Source organism: Hippocampus guttulatus, chromosome 14, assembly GCF_054856545.1.
Source record: "Hippocampus guttulatus isolate MCC_2025c chromosome 14, RoL_Hgut_1.0, whole genome shotgun sequence".
Lineage (NCBI taxonomy): Eukaryota > Metazoa > Chordata > Actinopteri > Syngnathiformes > Syngnathidae > Hippocampus > Hippocampus guttulatus.
In genome coordinates, this window is record NC_141274.1 from 803,743 (window position 1) to 828,411 (window position 24,669).

The 24,669-nt window shown below is 43.6% G+C and overlaps 1 protein-coding gene across 2 annotated transcripts in view; it reads right to left on the reverse strand.

Moving 5' to 3' along the window:
- LOC147194396 (voltage-dependent R-type calcium channel subunit alpha-1E-like) overlaps window positions 1-24,669 on the reverse strand; it is a 65,821-nt gene that overhangs the window by 16,284 nt on the left and 24,868 nt on the right. For both annotated transcript variants that reach the window (XM_086130083.1, XM_086130084.1), the window contains 21 exons: window positions 20,103-20,206; window positions 18,831-18,989; window positions 16,302-16,492; window positions 15,495-15,598; window positions 15,278-15,393; window positions 13,553-13,606; window positions 12,101-12,181; window positions 11,786-11,995; window positions 11,600-11,712; window positions 9,792-9,904; window positions 9,586-9,717; window positions 7,703-7,772; window positions 7,016-7,133; window positions 6,427-6,494; window positions 6,239-6,306; window positions 3,183-3,929; window positions 2,031-2,245; window positions 1,823-1,955; window positions 1,617-1,746; window positions 530-589; window positions 344-450 (listed from right to left, as the gene is read on the reverse strand). In XM_086130083.1, the coding sequence (XP_085986209.1) occupies window positions 344-450; window positions 530-589; window positions 1,617-1,746; window positions 1,823-1,955; window positions 2,031-2,245; window positions 3,183-3,929; window positions 6,239-6,306; window positions 6,427-6,494; window positions 7,016-7,133; window positions 7,703-7,772; window positions 9,586-9,717; window positions 9,792-9,904; window positions 11,600-11,712; window positions 11,786-11,995; window positions 12,101-12,181; window positions 13,553-13,606; window positions 15,278-15,393; window positions 15,495-15,598; window positions 16,302-16,492; window positions 18,831-18,989; window positions 20,103-20,206 (3,093 nt within the window). The remainder of the gene's footprint in view (window positions 1-343; window positions 451-529; window positions 590-1,616; window positions 1,747-1,822; window positions 1,956-2,030; window positions 2,246-3,182; window positions 3,930-6,238; window positions 6,307-6,426; window positions 6,495-7,015; window positions 7,134-7,702; window positions 7,773-9,585; window positions 9,718-9,791; window positions 9,905-11,599; window positions 11,713-11,785; window positions 11,996-12,100; window positions 12,182-13,552; window positions 13,607-15,277; window positions 15,394-15,494; window positions 15,599-16,301; window positions 16,493-18,830; window positions 18,990-20,102; window positions 20,207-24,669) is intronic.

The window sequence follows — 24,669 nt, forward strand, 5'->3', positions numbered from 1 at the left end:
TGGGTGCCCCCACAGAGACAAAATCCACAGGAACAACAGAGAACAAGAGGGCAGAGGCATAAGGAGAGAGACACTGAGCTGGAAGAGTCACACAGCTATAAAGTCACAACAGAGAAATTAACAAGAGGCAAAAGCGTTCAAAAAGGTCATTCGTTACACTGAGAGACAACAGAAATAATTACCGCAAAAATCATGACACAATACAATTAAACAGAAATAAGGCTTTGTTTCCTGCGTCGTTGAGGCACAATGCAAGTGAAAAGTGATATATAACCAGAGTGCAAGGCCACCGGTGAGTCAACACGTTAGTCACTGGCAGACGGGTGCTTAAACGGTGACTCACGTCAGAGCGAAGGCAATGAGCGCTCCCACCACCACAATGAAGTCCAGGATGTTCCACATGTCTCGGAAGTAGGAGCCGTCGTGCAGGATGAGGCCCTGGTCGATCATCTTCGATAGACACGCACACAGTTTGAGTCACGTCACGGTGACGGTTTCACAGCCGCGAATGACGATGTCGCGCGCCTACCTTGATGATCATTTCAAAGGTGAACACCCCAGTGAAGACATAATCAAAATAACGGAGGACCTGATTCAAAAAGCAGAAAGACATTCTTTTGTACAACCAATAGCATTCAGTTAAAGCAGGGGCGTTTCCTCGACCGGCCGTTCGGCATCTCCTTCAAGCTTGGGTTCTCTACCAGAAGCCTGGTAGCTTGAGGGTTCTGCGCAGGATCTTAGCCGTTCCCTGTATTTCACTTTTCTGCATGCAAATGTCACAAATTGTTCCTGGTATCTGCCGCAGGCATCCACCCAGCTTTGGGCTCACCGACCCTAGTGCCCCGATCGCGACTGGCACCACTCTTGTCTTTCCCCTCCACATTCTCTCCAGTCCTTCCCTCAGTCCTCGGTATTTCTCCAGCTTTTTGTTTACAGTAGTCCATGATTTGCACAGATGTTCCAGTCCATTTTTCCTGCTACCTGGTTATGGTGCTCCATGTATGCCTTGCCTGCCGGCATCTTACACCTTGCTGTGATATGTATGCTGCATCTTTTCTTTGCACAATGAAATGGTTCCACCCCAAGCCCAGCATCCTAGGGATGCACACAAAGCGGAAAGACAGTGGCTGTTCAACAGTGATGTTCATGGGCACGATCCCGGAGGAAAGAACGGGCCTCCAAGAATACATCAAGACGATGGCCGCTTAGTGAGGGCCTCGGGCAAAAGAATCCCAGTAAGAAGAAGGAGCCAGTAGGACGGTCATGAAAAGACACACCCTGTGTACAACCAACAAATTGAAGTAGTAGTTGATATTGAGAAAACATCCCAGTGGCTGGAAAACGACGTACTGAAAGACAGCATGGGGGCACTAATCGTGGCAGCACATGAACGCAAGACTGCCTGTTTATTTAAGATCATATGATAAATTTGAGATGTGCATGAAGACAATATAATGTGGATTAACTGGACCTTTTCGAAATCACACTTTAAAACTGACAACAAGCAATAAGTGTACAGACGTAAATAGTACAGGCGCAAGTAAACTCCTTCTGTCCATTTATCATCCATCATTTACAATGGCGCACAATTTGTGACCTCGAGATTCGTTTTCTACCTTGTTTCTTTCTGAACTGGTGCATACGGGGTCCTCAGCGGCCAGCGCAATGCTGCTCGCCACAATCACAAGGAGGATGCTCATCTCGAAGTAGCGTATATTGACAATGTAGTGGCAGATCCTTCTGATTCTATGGAACAAACACGGGAAGAGCACACAGTTGTCATTTCGCTTTGCGAAAGTAATAGGATTTTGCATCATCTTACGGGTTTGAGGCCTTGAAGAGGAACATGCTGCCCGGAGCAACAGGTTTGGGAGCAATAGGAGGTTCCTCTTCCTCGGTGTCTTCCTCTCTGTCTGTCTGTTCAGAATGGTAGGCTTCTGGCTCTTTACTGTTCACTAGGAGACAGAAACTTTGAGTCGGAATTGGTGTGACAATGATCTTCGTGTCTCCCTCACCACGGCCGCGGCTACCTGTCATAGGTGTCAACTCCAGCAGCGGCTGTGCCGACATTTCAATGGCCACGCATCCTTCTGGAATGGACTTGTCACGGTGGAGGGAGCCCGCGCGTTTCTCGGCTTCAAGTGTGCACACGCTGTACTCCGTGGCCTCCAGAGCCATCTCCGCTGGGATGCTTGGACAATCCAGAAGTCGCTCGCACTGAGGCGGCTCGGGAATGTCAGACATCCTGAGACAAAAGACAAATGCAAGGTGGTACACATATGATCAAAAGACCTCTTTTGAAAGCCCTACACCACGGTGTCCAACACTGGCCCTCAAGGGCCGCCTACCAAGCACGTTTTCGATGTCTCCCTTGTCCCAACACACCTCATTCATCAGCAAGCTTTTCAGAAGCCTATTAGCGACCCTGATCATTTGACTCAGGTATGTTGGAGGTGGGACACATTTACAGCAGGCCAGATGGGAGTTCTCCAGGACCGGAGTTGGACGCCGCTGCCCTACACTGTCAGAAATTGATTCAAAAATGTAATCTTGTCAGGAGACTAAAGGCATCTTCCCAAGGGAGTACAGGTACCGTCCCCAAAAGATACCTAACTAGAAACATTTCCTTGACTAATAAGGTATTAAAAGGGACTGAAAAATCCCAAGGGAGCACAGACATCTCCCCAAGGAAGTATATTTAACTTCCCAAGGGAGCCAGAAGTATGCTTAGAATGTACAGGTACTGTCCCTTCCCAAGAGAGTCTAGGGACCGTCTCAGGGTATGACAGCTATCTTCCCAGGGGACTAAAGGTGTATTCCCAATAGGGCAGGGCTGTCCAAACTCAAGAGCCGATGTCCTACCCGTCTTCCATCGCTCCCTGCTGAAACACACCTGATTTAAAGGATCAGCTCATCAGCAAGCTCTGAAGAAGCAAGATAATGCTAGTGATAATTTGAATCGAGTGTGTTGCAGCAGGGAGAGATGGAAAACAACAGGCAGGACAATGGCCCTTGAGGACCGTCTTTGGACACCGCTGCTATCGGGACTAAAGGTATCTTCCTAATGTCCAGTTTCTTACTAATAAAAGAGAAGATCAAGGGAGTAACACCCCCCCCCCCCCCCTCCACACACACACCCAGTAATCAGACACCGTCAAAGTAACCTTTTTCTGACAGTCTACCTTCCATCTTCTCCAATGTCTGCATAAGGGTTGACGATAGACATTCCAGTATCATCCTGGAGCTGGCTTTCTGCGTCAGCTTTCTCCTCATGCTCCTCTCTCTCATCCAGGATCCTCCTCTCTTGACTGAGTGAGCGCTTGAACAACAGCGGATCATGCGGGGTCGGTGCGCAGTCCAGGCTCTTGGCCTCAGTGCGAGCCTCTCGGTGACGGTGGCGTCTGTGTCTGGCCCCTTCCTCTGGCCCTTGACCCGGTCTGAACTTGCGGGCCATCCTGTGCCGACCTCCGCCTGTAGCTCGGTGGTTAGTGCCACCTGCATACTCCTCAGTGAGGTTGACCAAAGGCTCGGCCACAGGGGGTTCGGGTATGGGGATGGTTATGGACATGGGCGGCTCAGGTAAGGGCATCCCCACAGACACGGGGGACTCGGGCAGGTGGGCGGGGCTGGCTTCGGCGGACAATGCAGGCACATGTTGGGTACTGGGGGCTTCGATGGTGTCCTCGGCGGGGCTGCTGAAGAGCTCCTCCCTGCTAGCCATCTGGCGGCGTTTGCGTAGCTGATTGGCCCTCTGCTCCCAAACGGACATGTTGACTTTTCTCCGCCTCTCGCGGCGGTTGGCGAAGGCGTTAGAGCTGTTGAGGGGCTGCTCATCTGGGGCCGCCATCGCTCCATCTGGATCATCAGGGAAGGTAGGTCGGCCTCGGTGGATGGCGCGTTTTCTGTAGAGGTAGGGTCTTCTTCTACCACTAAAGAGCACAATACACACAATATAAATACTTGGCAGCAAACAACCCAATCAAGAACTAGTTTGACATTTTGGACACTTGAGTGAGACGACTGATTCTTATCGAGTATCTATTGAAACCTAATGTAGCTTAGCCAAGCACAGCATATACAGTGAGAGAGAGAAACACCTAGCCGGCTTCTGCCTCAAAAGTTAAATGTTAGGTGCTAGATTATATGAAAATGACTCTCTGAATTCACTATTGCCGAGTCCATGAAGCAAAACCAGAGCACAGTGTGCTGTTTTGTTTTTGACTGAATGAGCCAAGTCCCGCTAGTTGTTTCCCTGTGCGAAGCCAACAGATTTCAGAACAAGTTCTACTTGTCACTATTTCTTAAATGCAAGCAGATTTTCCAAAAGGTCAAACTACTGCTTCAGTGGTGGAAAACAACATTCAGACTAATATTCATGTAGCATACCAGATATGCAAGAAATAAAACAAACAAACAAAAACTCAAATTTGCCAGAAAAGATTAGGCCTTTTCTGTGACTCTAAAACTGTAATGGGGGAAATATGTGAATAGTCCAAGCTAAAGAAATAAAGGCATCCAAAAAAAGAAGAAAATATGAGGTTACCTGGGAGATAATAAAACCCACAAGACCACAAACGGGAAAGTGCAGGATTAACACAAAAGCATAGTGTCAAATCGAAAGAACAGAATCTCAACAAGTGTTTCAGGGAGACATTTCTAGAGAAGAAGACAGTTGCATACAGTTTTACTTACTGTAATTGTGATTCTGTTGTTGTCCATGTAATAAATGAGTGATGATTTGAAAACAACACATTAGTTTTACAACATACACAGAACAGTGGGGACACAGTCCAAAACGTGACCTCCAATGAACATTATGTGCAATTTTACACAGTTTTTCATGAAATGGCCACTTCAGTAAATGGATGCATTTTAAATAATCTGCATGATTATTATAGCATCTAAGGTGAGATGTGCTCTTGTGGGGACCAAATTTCATTTTGGCCTGTGCCACTTTCCAACAGGCATAAAACGAGACAACGTGATGGAATAGCAAAACACATTAAAACACCGCAAAATTATCGATACAGTACATCCAACAAACAAATGACACAATGAGAGAGTCTTAGCACATCGTTGAAATTGCTGCATTGAAAATAACCGACTGCGCATTGAACCCCCCCCCCCAAAAAAAACCAAACAAATAAAACTATATGAAGTTTAAGGGGTGCAGTCTACATTGAAAATAATGGTGTGTTGAATTAACTCAATTTTATTTCATCAACTAGTTGGAGGAAATAAAACCACATGGATCAAGATACATTTTTTTTAAGTACACTATAGTCTACTTTAAAAGTGTCTAAATCTAAATCCAGATGATTCGAGTGTGTGCCCAGCCCGCTTAACAAAATAAAGGAACACACCTTTGGAGGAGTAACAAAGGTGTGTTTTATGTACAGTATGTATATGTGTATATATATATATATATATATCCATTCATCCATCCATTTTCTGATCCGCTTTATCCTCGCCCGATCCGCCGGAGCCTATCCGAGCTGTCTTCGGGCAGTAGGCAGGGGACACCCTGAACCGGTTGCCAGCCAATCACAGGGCACACAGAGACGAACAACCATCCACGCTCACATTCATACCTAGGGACAATTTAGAGTGTTCAATCAGCCTGCCGTGCATGTTTTTGGAATGTGGGAGGAAACTGGAGTACCCGGAGAAAACATATATATATATATATGAAATTAAATTCAATTAAAAAACTGATTTAAAGCAATATTAAGTTAATGAAAAAGCTCTAAATGTGAGTTTTCATATTTGTTGATGCATCCAAATATTTGGTACTGATTTGTAAATTAGTTCAATAAAAGCATGCAAAGCTAATGTGCACAGCCTGAGCGGAAGCCATGTCCATGCTTGGATGAGACACTGTTAAATTTTTTTTGGGAGAGTGAGGGGGGCACGAGCGTCATTGTTTTTTTCCGGTGTGACGCTGCAATCATTAATGGGATATCTACCTTCCAAAGTGTGTCTTCTCCCACTAGAGCCTCACAGACTGACTAAATAGCTGCAGTCTGACTTGAGCGGATCATGAGGTGCCAGGTCACTGTCAGGCCAAATTCATGACCAATCTCCGAGCAAAATAGAAAAAAATCTTCAGCGTTCATTACACATCTAGTGGTGTTCAGGATCCATTCAGAACACATCAAATGAAGCAACGGGGGATACAAGTCAATTTTTTTGCTCCCATCCTGGCATGGTCACGTGTTTATGTTAACCCTTAACTTACTCAGATATTAAGCCATCTCTGCCTCTGGCATACCGTTGGTTGAAGAACTCTTCCTCCTCCTCTTCATCCTAGCAAAGTGAATGGGGAGGTCGTTTGATTCAAGACGCACATTCAATTGCATTTTAGGGAGGAAGCGCCCTTCACATGGGCATTTAGAGAACAGCAAAAGGAGGCGGTAAAGATCAAACCTTTGTCAGTTCCTGTGCATTGGCCAGATTATCCACAGCGATGGCCAAAAAGACATTGAGGAGTGTATCTGACAGAGACAGCGTTAAGAACAAATGCCACTGACTTATTTGCATGACACGAGTATTCTATCTTTACCATCTTATCTTTACCTTTTTTTTTTTTTTTTTTTTTAGAAAGCTTTCAGTTTTCTGGAGGTATTTGCTCAGACCCGCAATTCCGAAGCGTGTTATTGCTTTTCTCAATGCAAACACTTAAATCGCTACGAGAAAATTGGACTTTTTACTGCTCCCAAAACCAAAATCATGCAGAGAGATGCAACCATGCGGCAAATATGGCAGAGTATTGCTGGAAGGTCCGAGCACCAAGACAAGCATCCTATGCTTCTCACAGCCGCGAGGGAGCATGCTTGCATGATACGCTGGAATCAAGAGAAAACAACACAATACTTTGTGAGATTTGTGTCCTGAATTCCATTCCCATCCCAACTACTCATGGCACTTTCTGTACATTAAAATCGAGACTATTTCCAGTTTCGCTATGACGAAACAAGTGAGAACTCATTGTACTCTTCAGTGTCATCAAGGATACAGTTTCCAAACAGGGTGAGCACAATGAAGTAGATGGACGACCACATGCCGTACTGCACGCCTCCTTGGGAGCGAATGCCGTTGTACATCACTTCATTCCAGTCTTCACCCGTCAATATCTGCAAGTTGATGAGCAGAGTATTTAGTTTGACTAAACATGAGAGCCACTGAGTGGCATCAAGAATTCTGCATGTGTCAGGAGAACGTTTTAAGATATGAATTTGAATGTTGACAAGACTCGGTAAAGATACATTTTTCTTTTGTGGAGACCCTATCAAGCAAAAAATAATAATACTGCGATTTTGACAAACAAGACACATGAATGACATCTTTTGGTCAAGGTCAAAGTTTTGATACAGCTCTTCTATTAGATGTCACCTCCGTCTTATGTTGTGACTGGCAAGTGGAGCGGACTTGCAAATATAGTTAGGAAAACACAACTAACAACAAGTAAGCATAGCAGGTTGCGAGAATGAAGCCTACGTTGTGTTTGTGGCAGCTCCGATGGGGATTTAGTTCATGTGTATGATGGTGATGCGCGCATATGTGTGCACGGACGTGTAGGCGGGCAGCGGAGGCGAGGTCGGGACGGCGAGCGAGTTTTTTAATCTGTGCCCGGTGTGAGAAATCTCCCAGGGTGCAATGTGTCATGGAGGCAGAATGCGGAAAGGAGGAGGGGGAACCGAACCTGAAAGACTGTCATGATCGCAGCTGGAAACGTGTCAAAGTTGGTGGGAGTGTAATCTTCAAAGATGAACCTAGAGGGGAGGAAGATGGAGAATCAAAGCATGGGCAACCGAGGAGGGGGAAGATGCTCAGCTATTTTCATTTCCTCTGCGCCTCCATGAGGAACGTCAATGAAGCTTCTGCACTATACAGCTCAGCTCTACTCGCCAAGGTTTGAGACAGTCCATTTGAAAATACAACACACACCCTGGGTTTTGTCTTTGGCGAGAGGTTCGTAGATAGCTTAAATGATGATGCGTGACTGAGGGGCCATATAGGACCGATCACTTCCAAACCGAGATGACATTTTAAACACGGATGAAATGCATGCGTACGACTGAACATCCTAGTACAGTGGTTCTTAACCTTTTTAGAGGTACCGAACCCAACCAGTTAATATGCACATGCATCGAACCCTTCATGAGTGAAAAATATACAGTATATTTTTTACAAATTCAAGATATTAAAAAAAATGCATTTATTAAAAACAGAAAAGAGTAAATACAATTTCAAGAGATACGTATCCTTTATTTTTTATTTTTATTGTACTATCACGACAGTCACACATTGACTACTAAGCGAACTAAATTTCCCCCAGCACTGATTGGACAAGCAATGTAATGTGATCATCTGCAGCTAATGATAGCCAAGCGGGCGTGTCATAACTAATTGACATGTAGAGTTGGGTGTGTCTTAACCTCCATGGCAGACCAATTCACCGAACCCCTGGGGTTTGATCGAACCCAGGTTAAGAACCACTGACCTAGTATCTTAATACATGTCATTTTTCATAATCCACATTTCAATGCACGTATAAAAGATAAAGCCTACAACAACAAAGGGTTTGAATAATCCCCCAAAATAACCAAATACCGTCTTGCTTTTTTCCAGCCCCAAAAAGCGCTCGTGCACAAAAATACCATTCAAGGACAGCGCAAAGCTGCTGAACAGCAAACCAACATTAACTGCAAGAATTCATTTTGTGCATTTTTCACAAAAATCAACTCACTCAAAATTTTAATATTGAAGTACTAAATTCCTCCCGCGTGTCATTCCAAAGGCACAAAAAATTAGTAGGCCTACCCACATTCTAGTCGAGAGCATTATAAGACCAAAACTAAGCCATGTCTGCCATCTGCTGGTGAATGGTGATATCACAACTCAGAACTATGCAGTCTCTTTGTGTGGCACAGAGGTTGCGGACCGCGATACTCTTCTGTAGACTGTTGCTGGCGCACAGATACGGTATATGCACAAGAGAATCCTGGAGATCCACCCTCTGACATGTTGGGTTAATGATCCTATTAGAATATCCTAGGTTAAAAGCCGCTTTGTCATTTGATTCACCCCCAGATGAATCACTGTAATCTGAGAGTATTTACAAGGAGAGTGCCTCCTTGTTAGAAGAGAGTTTTGTATGCAAATGCACAGAAACACACTAAAGTGCAAATCAGGTGCCCTTTTTAATATTTTCAGTGCGCATATGCGGCACTCATGTCCAACCCTGAGTATAAAAGGTCTTCTGACCAACGGGCTGCTACAGATTGCCCTCATTATTACTGAGCCGCTTCATAACCACAAACATAATTACTGCACACGGGAAGTTAGGAAACAACCTTGGATCGTGAGCCACGTGCTGCTAGTGTGATTGCATGTTGCGGCCCGTTCCGATAAATTTGCGTAATGGAGGAAGGTTGTCATTTTGTACCCTTAAACATTAAATTGATGAATCACACTTGAAACATAGAGCAATACTAACCGAATGTGTCAACGCGAGTGGCGGCAAGCGGATACGCAGTGGAAAAGGGGCATCGCTAGCAACAAGCTAAGACCGCTACGTCCTACCGTCCTCCGAAAAGTTGCATTCCCAGCAGAGCAAACACCACGATGAAGAGGAACAGCAGGAAAAGCAGACTGATGATGGACTTCATGGAGCTCATGAGCGACACAACCAGGTTCCTGAGAGAGGCCCAGTATCTGACAAAGACAAAATACAAACTCTAACATGAAAAGTACAAATTGTTGAGGGGGCGTGGTGGTGTCTTGCTTACTTGGTAATCTTGAAAATCCTCAGAAGTCTCAGTGCCCTCAGCACGCTGATGCCAAACGACATGCCAGGCCGGAAGAAGCCATAAACCACCTCGAAGATGCTGCCCACAATAACCTGCAAAAAAAAAAATAAAGTTCAACTGCCATTGTAGTTTGGCTGCCATACAAAGTACTGACTGACACCACAAAATTTCTCATTTTGCCATTCACAAAATCCATTTGAAAACCTGAAATGTGAGCTATTTAAAGAGGGTACATTATGGAAAATTGAGTTTTTATTGTTTTTATACACATGATATAGCTGGAGTGTCAGCATGGTTCAATGTTTGCTAACCGTGTTTCCAGCATTCACTTTTGATGACCAGCACATCCTAAAAAGTTTGGCCAAGTCGCAGATGTGAAGGCGGGGGCCATTTGTGTTGGGTGAACTGCATTCATTGACCGATTAATGTGTTTGTGTTTTGAGCTTTCGTTCATGTTCGGGCCGGTCCGGCGGTTGCTCATCATGGCGTACGTGCATATGTGCGCGAGTGCTTGGTTGGGCACCCGCGTGCAAATGTGTGTGTGTGTGTGTGCTTGCACGTGCACGATCGGATCATGGGAGGTTGGTCGCTTCAAAAGTCGATCTTTGGGCAAAAAAAGTGTGTGTGCGCGTGCGCGCTAGGATGGGATGCCCATGTGTATGTGGCTCTTTGCAGTCACGCAGTAGAAAAAATGGCTCTTAGTCTCTAACTGGTTGGCCACCCCTGTGCTAGGGTATGTGCTTTGCAGTTTTCATGAGATTCAGGGCGCTAGCTAAGCGCAGCATACTTTGCTCTGACACTCGTTGTTATGGTCATGAAATGAATGAAATCCATACACATCATTGGACCAACAACACAGAGAGTATACAGTATAAGGCAAGTGTAATGTTAATAATTACTTATTTTTGGTGTATTTTGACAAAGAATGAGGACACCTGGGACCTGTTTTATATATATATATATATCTCAAGAAGTCCTATCAGTGGCTAGAGAGGGCTGACCTGAAGGACAGCACAGAGGCACTCATCCTGGCTGCTCAGGAGCAGGCCCTGAGCACCAGAGCCATCGAGGCCCAGATATACCACACCAGACAAGACCCAAGGTGTAGGTTGTGCAAAGAGGCACCTGAGACGATCCAACACATAACTGCAGGGTGTAAGATGCTGGCAGGGAAAGCCGACATGGAACGCCATAACCAGGTGGCCGGCATAGTCTACCGAAACATCTGTGCGGAGTATGGACTGGAAACCCCAAGGTCAAAATGGGAAACACCTCCGAAGGTGGTGGAGAAGGACAGAACGAAGATCCTGTGGGACTTCCAGATCCAGACTGACAAGATGGTAATGGCGAACCAACCAGATGTCGTGATCATAGATAAAGGGCAGAGGAAAGCCGTTGTAGTGGATGTAGCGGTCCCAAGTGATGGAAACATCAGAAAGAAGGAACACGAGAAACTCGAGAAATACTCAGAGAGGAGCTGGAGAGAGCCTGGAAGGTAAAGGTGACAGTCGTGCCTGTGGTGGTCGGAGCACTCGGGGCAGTGACCCCCAAACTAGATGAGTGGTTGCAACAGATCCAAAAAAGTGCAGTGCTGGGAACAGCAAGGATACTGCGCAGAAGCCTCAAGCTTCCTGGCCTCTGGTAGAGGACCCGAGCAGAATGGAGGACGGACACCACCCGAGGGGTGAGACGAGGAATTTTTTATATACAGTATATATACATTACGTCTCGTATAAACGTAGGGCTAACATGTATTCTTTCATCGTCAGAAATCACAGGACACTCACGCCACAGTCGAAGCAGTTGAAAGACGAATGGAAGTAGAGACGGAAACCCAAACCATACATCTTCAGGAACATCTCAGCTAGGAACAACCCGAGGAACACAAATTCCGCATAGTCTGGAGAGAAGAAAACAAACAAGCCATGAGATCAAAATAAATGCCATCTGCCACTCAAGAAGTGGCGACCCACAGAGGAAGATGGTGAGCCAGTCGGGTTGGTTGTGGTGCACGATGGCCACGCAGATGGTGTTGAGAGCCACCAGGCTAAGCACCATCAGGTAGAACGTGTCCGTCTTCACCATGCGGCGGATGGAGATGCGCAACATGCGCTCTTTGCGACGCAAGTAGGCGGCCGGACCACGCCGACCGCTGCGGAAGTTCATCCTGGAGCGGGACATGCCTGTCAGACAGAGATGGGGGCATGAGGAAAGGGCACCGTTTCTTTAGCTATTATGCACAACATAATTCAAGAGACAGAAAGTTACGAGGCGAGGAAAAGGCTCACTGGCAGTGGACATGTCCGTGTACTTGTCATCGCCCGGGGCTCCTCGACGTGCGCCTGTCTTCTTACTCGCTCTCTTCAGCACTTTTGACATGAAAACTCTCGTTTAATGACGAGTTTTAATAATTGACATTCAGAAAATAGAGTAACAAAGAAAGTATTAGGCTCTCTATTCTCTTCAACGAGGCCATCCAAATATTTTCATTTGAGGGCTGCATACAGAAACATGAAGGATGAAAGGGCCACTTCAAAATTGAATAAATTGCGGTAAGGTGAACATTTTTCACTTGAGTGTGATTAATGAAACGTCTTCATAAATCATCCATCAAGCACAAAGTGGAAGAAATTATTTTTGCCTCTAAAACTGAATTATCATTCTTATCCTTGAAGATAAATGGTGTTATTTTTTTAATCATAAATTGTTCACTTGTATCTTCCATTGTAGAGAAAAGTTCTACCATCCACCCTTCCTCATTCTGTCTAACTTCCTTTTTTTTTTTTTTTTTAACTGATCTTGCAGCCCTTGTCAAATGTCATTTTTAGTGTTTCTTTTTTTGGGGGGCGCTCACGACGCGGGCCACTGAAAAATGGATGGCGGGCAACACATGACCCCCGGGCTGTAGTTTGGACACCACTGCTCCACAACTTAGGTGGTATACAGACATACTGAAAAGTAGGTTGTTCAATATTCACAATCGGAAAATCCTCCCCGATGTGATCAACACAGAGCTAGGCTAAGCCACGGACTCGTTGACTATGACGGAAATGCTAGCGTGTCAGGAAATGAGCTAAAGCTGTCGCTGTTGCCTGACACAAATAGAGGAGCAACTAGTGTTTTGTGTCTTGGTGTAACGTGTCTCCTAAGTCATTTCCCACAATAAAAAAGAAATCACAAGGAGAAAAGTTTGTAGTCACAATGTAGTTCCAAGATAAGCTAAATGTTAGCCTAGCTTCTTCAATATTCTTGTTTCCAAACACTATTCACATGTATGTGGTTGGCTGTGCTGGTTAGCCCGATTATCCCACGTCGTATGACGGAGGTAAATACGCACAAGCCCATTTTCATCTTTGGGGTCTATCACGATTTCAAAAAAAGTTCTTGGAATTCCTTGGAACAAAATTAGAATGAAATAAAATTCGATCAATCTTTTTTTTTTTCTTTTTTTAATGGTTGGTTTATAAACACATTTCTTGAATTTTATACGCAGGTTACAGTAAGGCTTAATCCTATGATCCCAAAATGGCCATTGGACCAAAAAAAAACATTTAAAATGACTGGATTGATGTGACTAGAATGTTATGTCAATTTTAGGAATACATTTTGTACACTTTGTCACTGTTAATCCAAAGTGAAATTAAAATTTGCAAATATAGTCAGTGGGCAGTGATTATATTTTAGGTAGAATCAATAACAGTTACTATAAGTAAAGTGAGACCGAGTCCTTGACTCTTTACCATCTAATGCCGATCTCCCCGAATTCTTGTTCTCCTCTGCCAGCATCACCTCCTCTGTCGAGACAGATCAAGTGAAAGTTTCAAACAGAATTTCCACAAATAATGGCTGGAGGCTCAACTGCAGATGACGGGAAGGCATCTAACAGGAGTTTAAAACAAAAGAAAAGTATGTCATGGAGAAATGCGGAGAAACGGCGAGACACGAGGTAGGCTGGCTGAGGTTAATCAATAGCGTCGCTTCCCGCAATACAACCATGGACGCGCACAACATTATGAAATGATCACGTGTCGGAGTCGAGTGGAACGCTAATCGGTGAACATGCCTGGAAGATCATTCTCTGCGCAGGGGACTTGTTTAATACATACAGTAAGACTCTACCCTTGACGACTGTTTGCGGGCTTCAGGGAGTGCTGCTGTTTTGGTTAGCAACAGAATTCAACTGAGCTACAAACTGAGGTGCAGTCTTTGCCATATAAAACTGGCATTGTGGAAATTAACTGCTGATAAATAGTCACGGTCAATTATGTTGTATGCCGTCTTCTTGGAAGATCGATAGCCCACGGAATTTTTCGCGGAAGGAAGATTTAGCCTTTTGCTGTTGATGCAAATCAGGGATGGGCAACATTAAATGCTTGAAGGAGTCATGAGTGTTCAGCAGTATGACTGGTTGGTGGTCGGGGGGTGGGGGGGTAGCAGGGGGCACAGACGACCACACACTTCTTAACCACTCTCTTGCAACAAAATGACCATTCAAGGAGGCCACAAAGCTGCTGATACTGTGTTACAATGTAAAACCACAGTCGATCCCTGCAGTTCAGCAGCTGCGGACTTGCATATTTGCAGATTTTTTTGGGTTTCCTTTTCTTAGAATATTCTTTCCGATTTTTTTTATTATTTCCTGTATTTTCTGTGATTCCCCCCCCCCCCCCCCCAATTGCCCTGGTTTTACATGGAAAATATGCATAGAATGTTTATCAGCGTTTCGGGAAGAATATTTTGGGTTTGTGAAATCATTTGGTTCTTTTTAAATTACGGAATGAATGGGTCACTCAGAGTCCAAAGCTGCCCATCCCTGATATACAGTTCATCTCCCCTCTGATGCGTATGGTTGCCTTCAGGTAATTGCCAGGGTCCCCTGCCTCATTTGCCAGCATGTACCGTACCAGTCCTAACAATGATAACCATCCATCCACCTATTTTCTGACCCGCTTATCTCATTTTTTTTCCTGTGCGAGGGAACCATTTGTGAATGCTGCACTCGGTGACTAATTGGGCCAAGTGCCTATTAGTCTATTTGAGGAAATACGGTACACGCTGAGTGGCCGGTTTCGATTTTGGGAGCGAGGCTGGCACTGATGTAAACGCTCAGAGGCCCGTGTGACCTCCTTGATAGAAGGAGCTCTCATTCCCTTCGCAGTGCTCGCAATATCTCTCACTCTCGCTTCCCACACTCTCCCCCCCCCACACACACACACATGCGCGCACACAAAATTCACATGCATACTTGTGCACACATTTACTGTAAAGCCAGTGAGTCAGTATCACCTTTTCGTCACCCTCTACTTGCGTGGGAGACGGCCAGTGCAGACGTCGTTATCGCGCTTGTGTGTGCAGCCCTACGGCACAGACGCCCGGCGATATCCGAAAATGACGTCGGGTGAGTTAAGCTCGAGAAGAAAATGGCGAGCGCAGTTCCAGGTGTGCATGGCAGAGTGTTGCCGTACCTGCCCTGTCTATCCAGGCGCGGTAGCCGTTGAGTTCACGTTCCACCTGCTGCTGCCTCCGCAGCTTCATGAAGGCCCGCCTGTTCTCCACCCGCTCCCTCTCCTTGGCGAACTCGCTGAGGAGGGATGTGATAACAAGGAAAAAAAAAAAAAAGAAAGCGCCGGTCATCTACAATGGTGAGTGACGTAAACACACGGAGGAAGTGGTCACACTCACCCGGAAAGCACTCCCAGCACCAGGTTGAGCACAAAGAAGGAGCCGATGATGATGAGTGGGATGAAGTACATCCAGTTCCACGTGGGGCCCAAGGCATCATTTGTCTGAAATTGCATTCATTATATACCAGGTATACAACGATAACTCATATTTTATGTTTAAAATGGGATTCCTTTGTACGCAAATACCTAAGAAGTACCACTTTTTGGTGCGGTACCACGCATGCAACTTAAGATCAACCGAATTTCTCAGATTTATGTTAGTACGGCTGTGAGACACTGCAATGTCTATTTCAACATTTGTTGCTAGGTAAACTTTGTCAGGCACCAAGTAAAAATAACATATTTATTTCACGTCTGAAGACTTCTCACATGAATTTGCATTCATATCATTGTATAATTCAAACAATAATAATTTGTTCTTTAGCAGAGTTTATGGAGCGCGAGGGTATATTTCAATGTTATTTTATTAAAACAGTAAAATGCAAGGTTGATTTTACTGTATGATAGAACTATTTAAAAAACATTTATAATATTTTGTCAGGATAATAATTATTCAACATCAATCAGAAATATGAGACATTATACAGTTGTACAGCTTGACCTCACAAATGAATCGGTGCTCCGATTCAAATATAAAATATAAATATATGATCACACATCGCTAATACGTACAGTAATTACATTTAGATAATATCCTCTTCAAATTATACCACGGAGTGTTACATTTTACATTTTTAATGAATAATGCACATTTAATACTTAACTTTAAGAACATTCACCGACACCGTTCACTGTACACACTTACGTTGTAGAGAACAGCCGTCCATCCTTCCATGGTGATGCACTGGAAGACGGTGAGGACGGCAAAGAGGATGTTGTCAAACTGCGTGATGCCATCATTGGGGCCGATCCACGTGTCGTTGCAGTCGTATCTTTCCGGACACTTCCGTACGCCGCATGCAAACGCCAATTCGGATGAGTCGACCGTCTCGTTGTCTGGAAAAATAATACCCGAGCGTTACTATGGGTCGGAAAGCTAGATTCCCACAGCACTGACCTCACCGGGGTCCTGAGCATGCGCAGACGGATACACGTGAGGAGAGCATCGGCTGTCATTGTTGCATGTCATATACATTAATGCCGCTCATGTTCGTTCCTCCATCTGTCGAATATCACAGAGTATCCACTCCACTGTTGGACCCTCGCAAAACCCTCTGCTGTTGTTATTGTCACTTAGGGTGCTACAGTAAAAATATTCAAGGCCATTCCTCCCAACCACGCCCTACCAGGTCTCACTGTCACTGCCCACGTGAGCATCGAAGTCCCCCCAGCAGAACGAGGGAGTCTCCAGCTTCAGTGCTCTCCAGCACACCCTCCAAAGACTCCAAAAAGGGTAGGTACTCTGAAATGGTGCATAGGCACAAACAATATTCAGGAACCTTCTCCCCACTCGAAGGCGGAGGCTTCCCTCTCATCCACCGAGGAGAACCCCAATGTACAGGCACCAAGCCGGTGGGCGATAAGAATGCCCACACCTTCTCGGCACCTCTCAACTTGGGCGACTCCAGAATGGAAGAGTGTCCAACCCCTCTCAAGAGGACCGGTACCAGAGCCCGCGCTGTGCGTGGAGACGAGCCCGACTATATCTAATCACTATATCTAGTCGTGGGTGCCCTGTGAGCTGGGCGGCAACAAAGGGCCTCGGCGGTCCACTCCTGGGCCACAGAAACAAACTCGAGGGACATGGAATGTTTTTGTGACATTTTCCTATTTATCATTTACATTAAATGCATTAAAAAGCACATTAAACACATTAAAAGCTAGGACATGACGAGGACAAAGTTTATTGTGAAATCTAGAATTCAATTTTTTGTCCTCACACATTGTCAATTCTCAGATTTTTTTTCTTAAATAAAGAAAGCGTCCAATGTGATAGGCAATATATATATATACACGTATATATACAGTATATATATATATATATATATATTCAGTCCAGAAATGTGCAGTGCTGGGAACAGCAAGGATACTGCGCAGATATATATCTATAGATATATATATTGTTCAGAAATGACTGTGTCAAATTTCTGTTTTTATTTTTTCCCTTCATTGAACTTTCCTGCATTTTGTTTTTGCTGAAAAAGAACACGTTCAAAATGATCACCTCACAACAAATATAAGACATTTACGATAGGATACCAATTGTTATTCAACTATTGTGCGTGTTCAGGGAATCCAATACAAAACCAAAACATTTCTCCTCCTTCATTGCACTTCTCTTTCTGAGGGGGAAAAAAAACAAGTGGTGAAAAAAAATGTGATACCTTAAGTGCAAACAATCACGAAAGCCTGTAGTTAAAAAAAGATGCCACCCAGTGCATAATAAAGTCTTTTGCTTCCAGGTTTTTGTGAGCGCGTCCACCGAGCTGCTCTGCATGTCCGCTTGCGCTGTGGGCGCTGGTGGGCGGGCAGATCCCAGCCAGCTTGCTTGTTTGCGCCGCTAAGTCACATGGCCGACAGCGCGACACAAGAGAGGATCGGGTGAGGCAGAGACAAAGAAGTACGGCTGCCGACTGTTCAACGAAACCACAGCAGTGTATAAACCATTGGAACTGAAACGACGGTATTGATTTCCTTGTGCGAGTATCAATTCGATATGATACTGACTTGGTCGCAATATTATTGATATTTGAATTGATCTGCCAATTGCGAACACTTATAAACATCAAGGATCGCAAAGAAAACGGTCTCCTTCTCTGTTGGCCTAAGTAAGGTCAAATTTCTGCAGTCTGTTTCCCAAAATATCAGGGCGACGGTCTGAGAAAAACATGCCGCCTTGAACGCATCAGTCAGAACGAGTCAGCCTGACAAACATGGCGGAGAATGAGCGACTCCTCTCTTTACTGCTTGAGGGGGAGACCATTTTTATCCAAAAGTAGACTAGAAGCAGCAAGCAAATTGGCTCCAAATGAGGACGAGCACCACACAAAATGGATTGACGGCTAATCTAATAGCTGAAATGTTCCAATAGCACGTAAATTGTCTGCTTTCAAACTCCAGTGTAACTCAACAATGGACCAGCAGTTAATTAATCAGAGCTGCAAAATAGACTGTGGGATGTAAAGACAGAATCAAAACACGTTTGCTAATGTGTGCGCACGTGCCAGTGTCCAAACAACATGTGCACGCCCACCGGTACCCAAAATGTTCTCTGGTGTTTCATTTTCTGACACGTAACGATCATGATGTAACCCACTGGCCACAGCATTAGGTCCAGCGGAAGAATTTAAGAGAACCAACACGAGCAGGTGTGTATTGGCACACCGGAGCGTACCAAGGATGTCGAGAGATGGCAGGCAGGTGTGGTGAAGCTTCCCACTGTAGAACTCCAGGCCGATGATGGCAAACATGAGAATGGCGAAGAAGAGGAGCAGGCCGATCTGCAGCAGAGGGATCATGGCCTTCATGATGGACTTGAGTACAATCTGCAGGCCTGAGGGCAAACGCAGGATGACTTTTGTGTGCGAACAACATGAATATAGTTTCATCTAGCACAGTAAATCAACTCAAAGGCTATTGAGCAGAAACAGTCATCGGAAAAAAGGTTGCGCTGTGGTTGACTCAGTGTCTCCAACACAGGAAATAATCACATGCCTAACAATGTAGGTTTACAATTTAGATCCATACGTCTTTTATTTTATTTTTAATTTTCCATCGACCTGGTTTTGCCAGTATTTTTTGGGATATAGATAAAAAGATTCTTCCAACTTACATTTGTACTTTGGATCTTTACAATATAGCAATTAAAATACAAAAAAAATGAAATACAAAAATGAAAAAAAAATACAACAAAATATAAGCAAAAACATCTAAAAAAAATTAAAATTTCAAATTAAGATACAAAATCCTATCGAAATGACGGATTGCATGACAGAAAAATGATTGTGTTACGCACAATGTAGGAAATGTTTCATCATGGATACAAAAATGTGTAAAAATACAACAAATGACAAATTCTGTTTGTTTTAATTAAGATTGAAAAAAATCATGAAAAAGTTATTCAAATTTCATTTCAAAAATAATTTGAAAATTAATTTAAATGTATGCAGCATTCATACTTAAATATATTAGTGCACGGTGTTCTAATATGCAATAACAATATTATACAAATTAAATATTAAATCATGTCTATCAAATATTTTGTGATTGGAATAAAATGTGCTCTATATGCTGGGACAACAGGACATAATAATATACAATACAATACACTATAGCAAAAACAGAATCATGATAAATAGATTAAAAAAAGAAAAAGAACCAAATATGTGAAATTTATAAAAATTCTTTTGTGTTAGATAAAAATGCAGTAAGACAGGTAATTAGATATATTTTGACAAAAATGATAAAAGATCCTGATGAAAATGTAATTTTTCCATCTCATTGAATATATAAGGATTGTATTGAATCATTTTACATTTTAACATTGGCATGTTTACCTTTATGATTTTAATGATGCCAAATGCCAAATGCTTGGCGGAGGTCTACGCCTCAGTCCCTTAGTGCTACAGAGATGTATGAAACAGGACCGGTGTTGGAAATGACTCACTGGGGATGCCGGAGACAAGCTTGAGGGGTCTCAAGACTCGCACGGCCCTCAGGGTACGAAGGTCCACGGGGATGTTCATGTGCGCTCCTGCCGTTGCCAAAATCCTAATGGACGGACGAGAAACTCATTGTCACTTGTTACCCCTCATGCTGCTGGTCTGCGATAGAAATGGAATATGCAACCGAGACAAAAAGATTCTCTGTGCTCTGGTGAGTTGAACACTTTTTGTCCGTGGTGCCTGACACACTCCAAAGATAAAAATAGACCAAACAAAGAGGTGTAAGTCCTCATATGAATGATTAAGGTTTCCTTTTGCGGGAAAGCTCATATGCATTTTTCACATGATGCAAGCCAAGTGTGGAGCGGATGAATGGTGGTGAGGCACAATTTGCATTTGGCAAGGCGAGAGACTATATACACATACAGAATATATGGGGGGGGGGGGGGGGGGTTCCCTCGACAAAGAGCACATCCGACATTACATATGCATAAAATACACCTGGCAGGCATTGCTATACTCACATCTCTCCCTACCCTCATACACACATTGACGTACTGTACCGCCACCTACACACAACAAGCCATACGTAAGGCAAAAAGTATGATACCGGTCGTTTGTTTTTTGTTTTTTCGGTGGTCAACATCTACTTTTAAAATAGTTCAGCCATTCTCATGGCCAGTGTGCAAAATTATACAGATACATATGCAACGTTCCTGTATTTGTGTGGGATAACACTTGGCATGTTAAGATGGACCCCTTTTACCCTTTTAGGTACGGGAGTGTGTGTGCGTTTGAGGATAGAAGGCGTCACATGGCAGCGACTCAAGCGCGGGCCCACACAGAAGCTCTCCTGTGGGCAATGGGAGCGAGCAGAATGACAGTATAAGTGTGCGCGTGAGTGTGCGAGTGAGACAGTGACGAGCGACACCCGGGAGGAGCGGTAGAGTGGGATTCAGTAGACATAGCCTTTACTCCAGATGTAGGGGTCGCAAAAGCCAGCAGGCAGGGTCGCCACTTCAAAGATGCGCTGAGCTGTATATAGTGCTTTGGTAAATTTATTTTACAACCTAGCCGGGTCACAATATAAGAAACAGCTCACAGTAGTCAGGATGCAGTGTTTCTGTACACCACTAAATAATATGTGTGTGTAAATTAATTAATAATTCAATAAAGTACTCAATATGGAGTTCCACAGGGTGCATTTCTAAGTCCCATTTCATGACAATTGGTCGTTTAAAAGTGCGAGATGAATAAAGTTTAGTTGAATTGAGTGAGACACGCCGGCATAATTTAATTACAACATACAATAATTCTTCATTCTAATGATAAAGTCTATACTTAATTTAACTTTCTGTTGGGAAGGGGTTGAGGGCATTGGTAAGAATGAAGGCGGTCAAGGGCCTCAGTATGTCTGCCCCCTCAAAACTGACCCAACCCCTGAAATGAAGTACCGTTGTTGAGGACCTTTGCAACCTCTGGTTATTTGTGATCTCAGTGACTGCTAAGCTAGCTAGCTAGTGACTTCACACAATCCTGAACTCAGTTACAAGTCAAACAATCACAAATATGGTGTTCCACAATTTTTTCATTCAAAAAAAAAAAAAAGCTTGGCGGGGGTCTTTAGAGTGTTTATTTATGTATTTATTTTAGCTATTTAATATTTTTTATATTCCAATATGAGTGAGTGCTTGGCCCTTCTTTGTGTAGATGAAGCAGTTTTGCAAACTGGCTGCAGAGAGGCTGCATTAATTACATGCAGCCTCTCCCACACACCTCCACCTACACTCCCAAGGCCGCCAACATTAAGCACAGCACTGCAGTTGCCATTTGAGCGCAGCTCAGCGTATGCGCGTTGGCCTCCTGCGCGGACACATTAGCGGCTTTCATGCAAGCTAAAGAACACCAAGTCATTTATGTGATGCTATTGGATTTGAAATTATGTACCATTTCAACTTTTAGACTACCAGTATATTATCAAACAATGTTACCTGAAAGAGTAAGAAATTTGGCTCAGTAATTAAAACACAAAACGTTTGGCGAGAGCAAACATTTAAAAGTTCAGACAAACGTCTATTATATTTTTATTATTATATATGTACATACTGTTTATTTTTACACACATAATGTTTACAGTTAGGTGAAATAAAGCCAATATTGATAAGTCACAGTTTATACAGAAATTTACTATTGGATACATTTTTATATATCATTGAGCAAAAAACAATAATAATAATAATATACATAACTTTGTCCTGCACACTCTTGGTTGATCTCATAAAATATCTTTTAACAAAATAGCAAAATTGTCACACTATTGTGAAGGTCAATTGCCCATGCCAGTCTGATTATCAGCCCCACCCTGATTGTTTCCTCTTATTACCCCTTTCATTTGTGTCGCAATAGTCCTGTCTCCCTTTGTCCTGTGCCAGCGTGTTTCGTCTTTGTGTGCACTCCAGGCTCTTCACACAGGACTGACCGGCCCTTGCCATGCTTCCGGAGCCTTCAAATAAATCTCCCCTTTACTCTCAACCCTGCAACTGTTTCCTCTGTCCAAGTTGACAAAAAATACTTTTAATACCTCGTAAGATTTTATGAGAACGTTTTTATTAAAACACAATGAAAAATTCTAAACCACTAAATTCGCAAATGTTGTCCTTTAAACATGCAATACTATACTCACTAGCTATCTCCTGATACTCCTTAAACACATCAATGTTTGTTGTAGAGTGATATGTTCCCTTAATATGTTTTTATATGCAACACATAATTCCCAACTCCTTTCCAGTTAGTGTATTTCTCTGAATGTGTGTTTTTTTGTTTGTTTTGAAAATTACAGCATATTTTATGGTATATTTGAACTTTGAGCTGAATCTAGCAAGTGACCTCATTATCCTAAACATACAAATTTTAGCAAAAACTGTGTTGGCTGCACATTGTTTTGTAACAGTTTAATGCACAAAACTAGTGTCAAATTGGGTGTTGGATTTATACAGAATTCATTTGTCGGTATCTTTTATATAAATTACGGACCATTTTATTTGAAATATCCGGCGCCAAGTGCTAAGATATCATTTCACCCTCTAAACACGCCAATGTTAACTAAACTGTAACAGTGTTATTATGTCAACAGTAAAGTTACATAACAGTTGTATTGTGTCTGAAACGTTCTTACCAAATAGTGAAAGGTGTGTCACCCTATCCAAAGTGTTGCCTTTCAACCGCCTTCCAAACATGAACATAATGCTTAATCTAGAAGCTATTAGATAGCATAGATACACAAGAGGTAGCCTTTTTTTTTTCTGCTGCGGAGCAAATAGATAATGTCTGTGATTTAAATGAGTCCCAAGAGGGCAATTTTGAAGCTAAGTTTAGCTAGCAAGCCACAAGTTCAATGACCACTTGTCACATGGGAGCCATTTTAATGTTGACCAAAGGCGTTAGTGTCCACCTGTGGAGATGAGTTTGCTGCCGCAGGACACATCCCCGCCTAATTCAATCAGCCGACAGGTTCCTCCTTCACTGCCACCTTCTCGTTATCGCTAAGCTGAAGACTTTTTTTAATTGAGCCACATGTCCCAATAGAGTGGCTTGTAGCGATTCATTAAAACCAAATGGAAATGGACGCCGGCAGCGCTGGCCCAGTGGCCTCGATTGAATTCCCATGCAGCCTCCGTGACACATGTGTACGCTTTCTTTTAAGTCTGACTTACTTGCAATGCCACTTACTTGACTGTCTATATGTGCGTGCGCATGCACGTGCCCTTGTGTGTGTGTGTGTGTGTGTGTGTGTGCGTGCGCGCGTGTGTGACAGAGAAGCAGATGTGCCGAGAGATAAATGTGTCAGATGGCAGGCAGGAAACCAGGCCGTCCGGCACCAAATGTGGTTTAAATTAAGCAACATGATCGCCGGGTTGCACTAAATAGTGAAAAGTTCCATGAATTCCTTTCACGCCTTTACAAAAATATCGACAATGACATTTACATTCGCCCAGAAAAAAAATCTCAGTATGTTGTAAGCACTTCGGGCCCTATCGTCATGACCACCGTAAGTCTAGTGCAAAGCACGGTCTAACTGTGCATGTGTGGCGTTTTCTTTGTTTTGGTACTTTCTTCGACGCACGCAGTTAGAAATGGGTGTTTGCGCTGTTTTGGGCGTGAACACAGCCGACTTACTTCCCAGTCAACGGCAGGGGCTTCTCTCATTCCCTTTAAATTCAGCGCAGAGAGGTTTACGGTCTACATAAACTAACTTGCTGGAGTCAAAACAGGAGAATGACACACACAAAGTATCTTTGTATGGAATTGCAACAAGATCTCCACTTGCAAATGATGTAAAGTTGGTCAGGGAGATTGAAGACCAATTATCATGATTCCGTTTCTGTTAGCCTTCAGCGGGTGGCAGAGGTGTTCTGGTCTTTCCAACTGCGCGCCTGTTACCCATCACGATAAACAGACAATTAAAGCATTTCCAAGCCGACAACTGACTTGAGGATAATTCGCCTTGCTCAAGCCGTTGTTCATGAGTTCTAGGCGTTCTAGATTTTGCTCCGTTTTTCTCATTCTTTG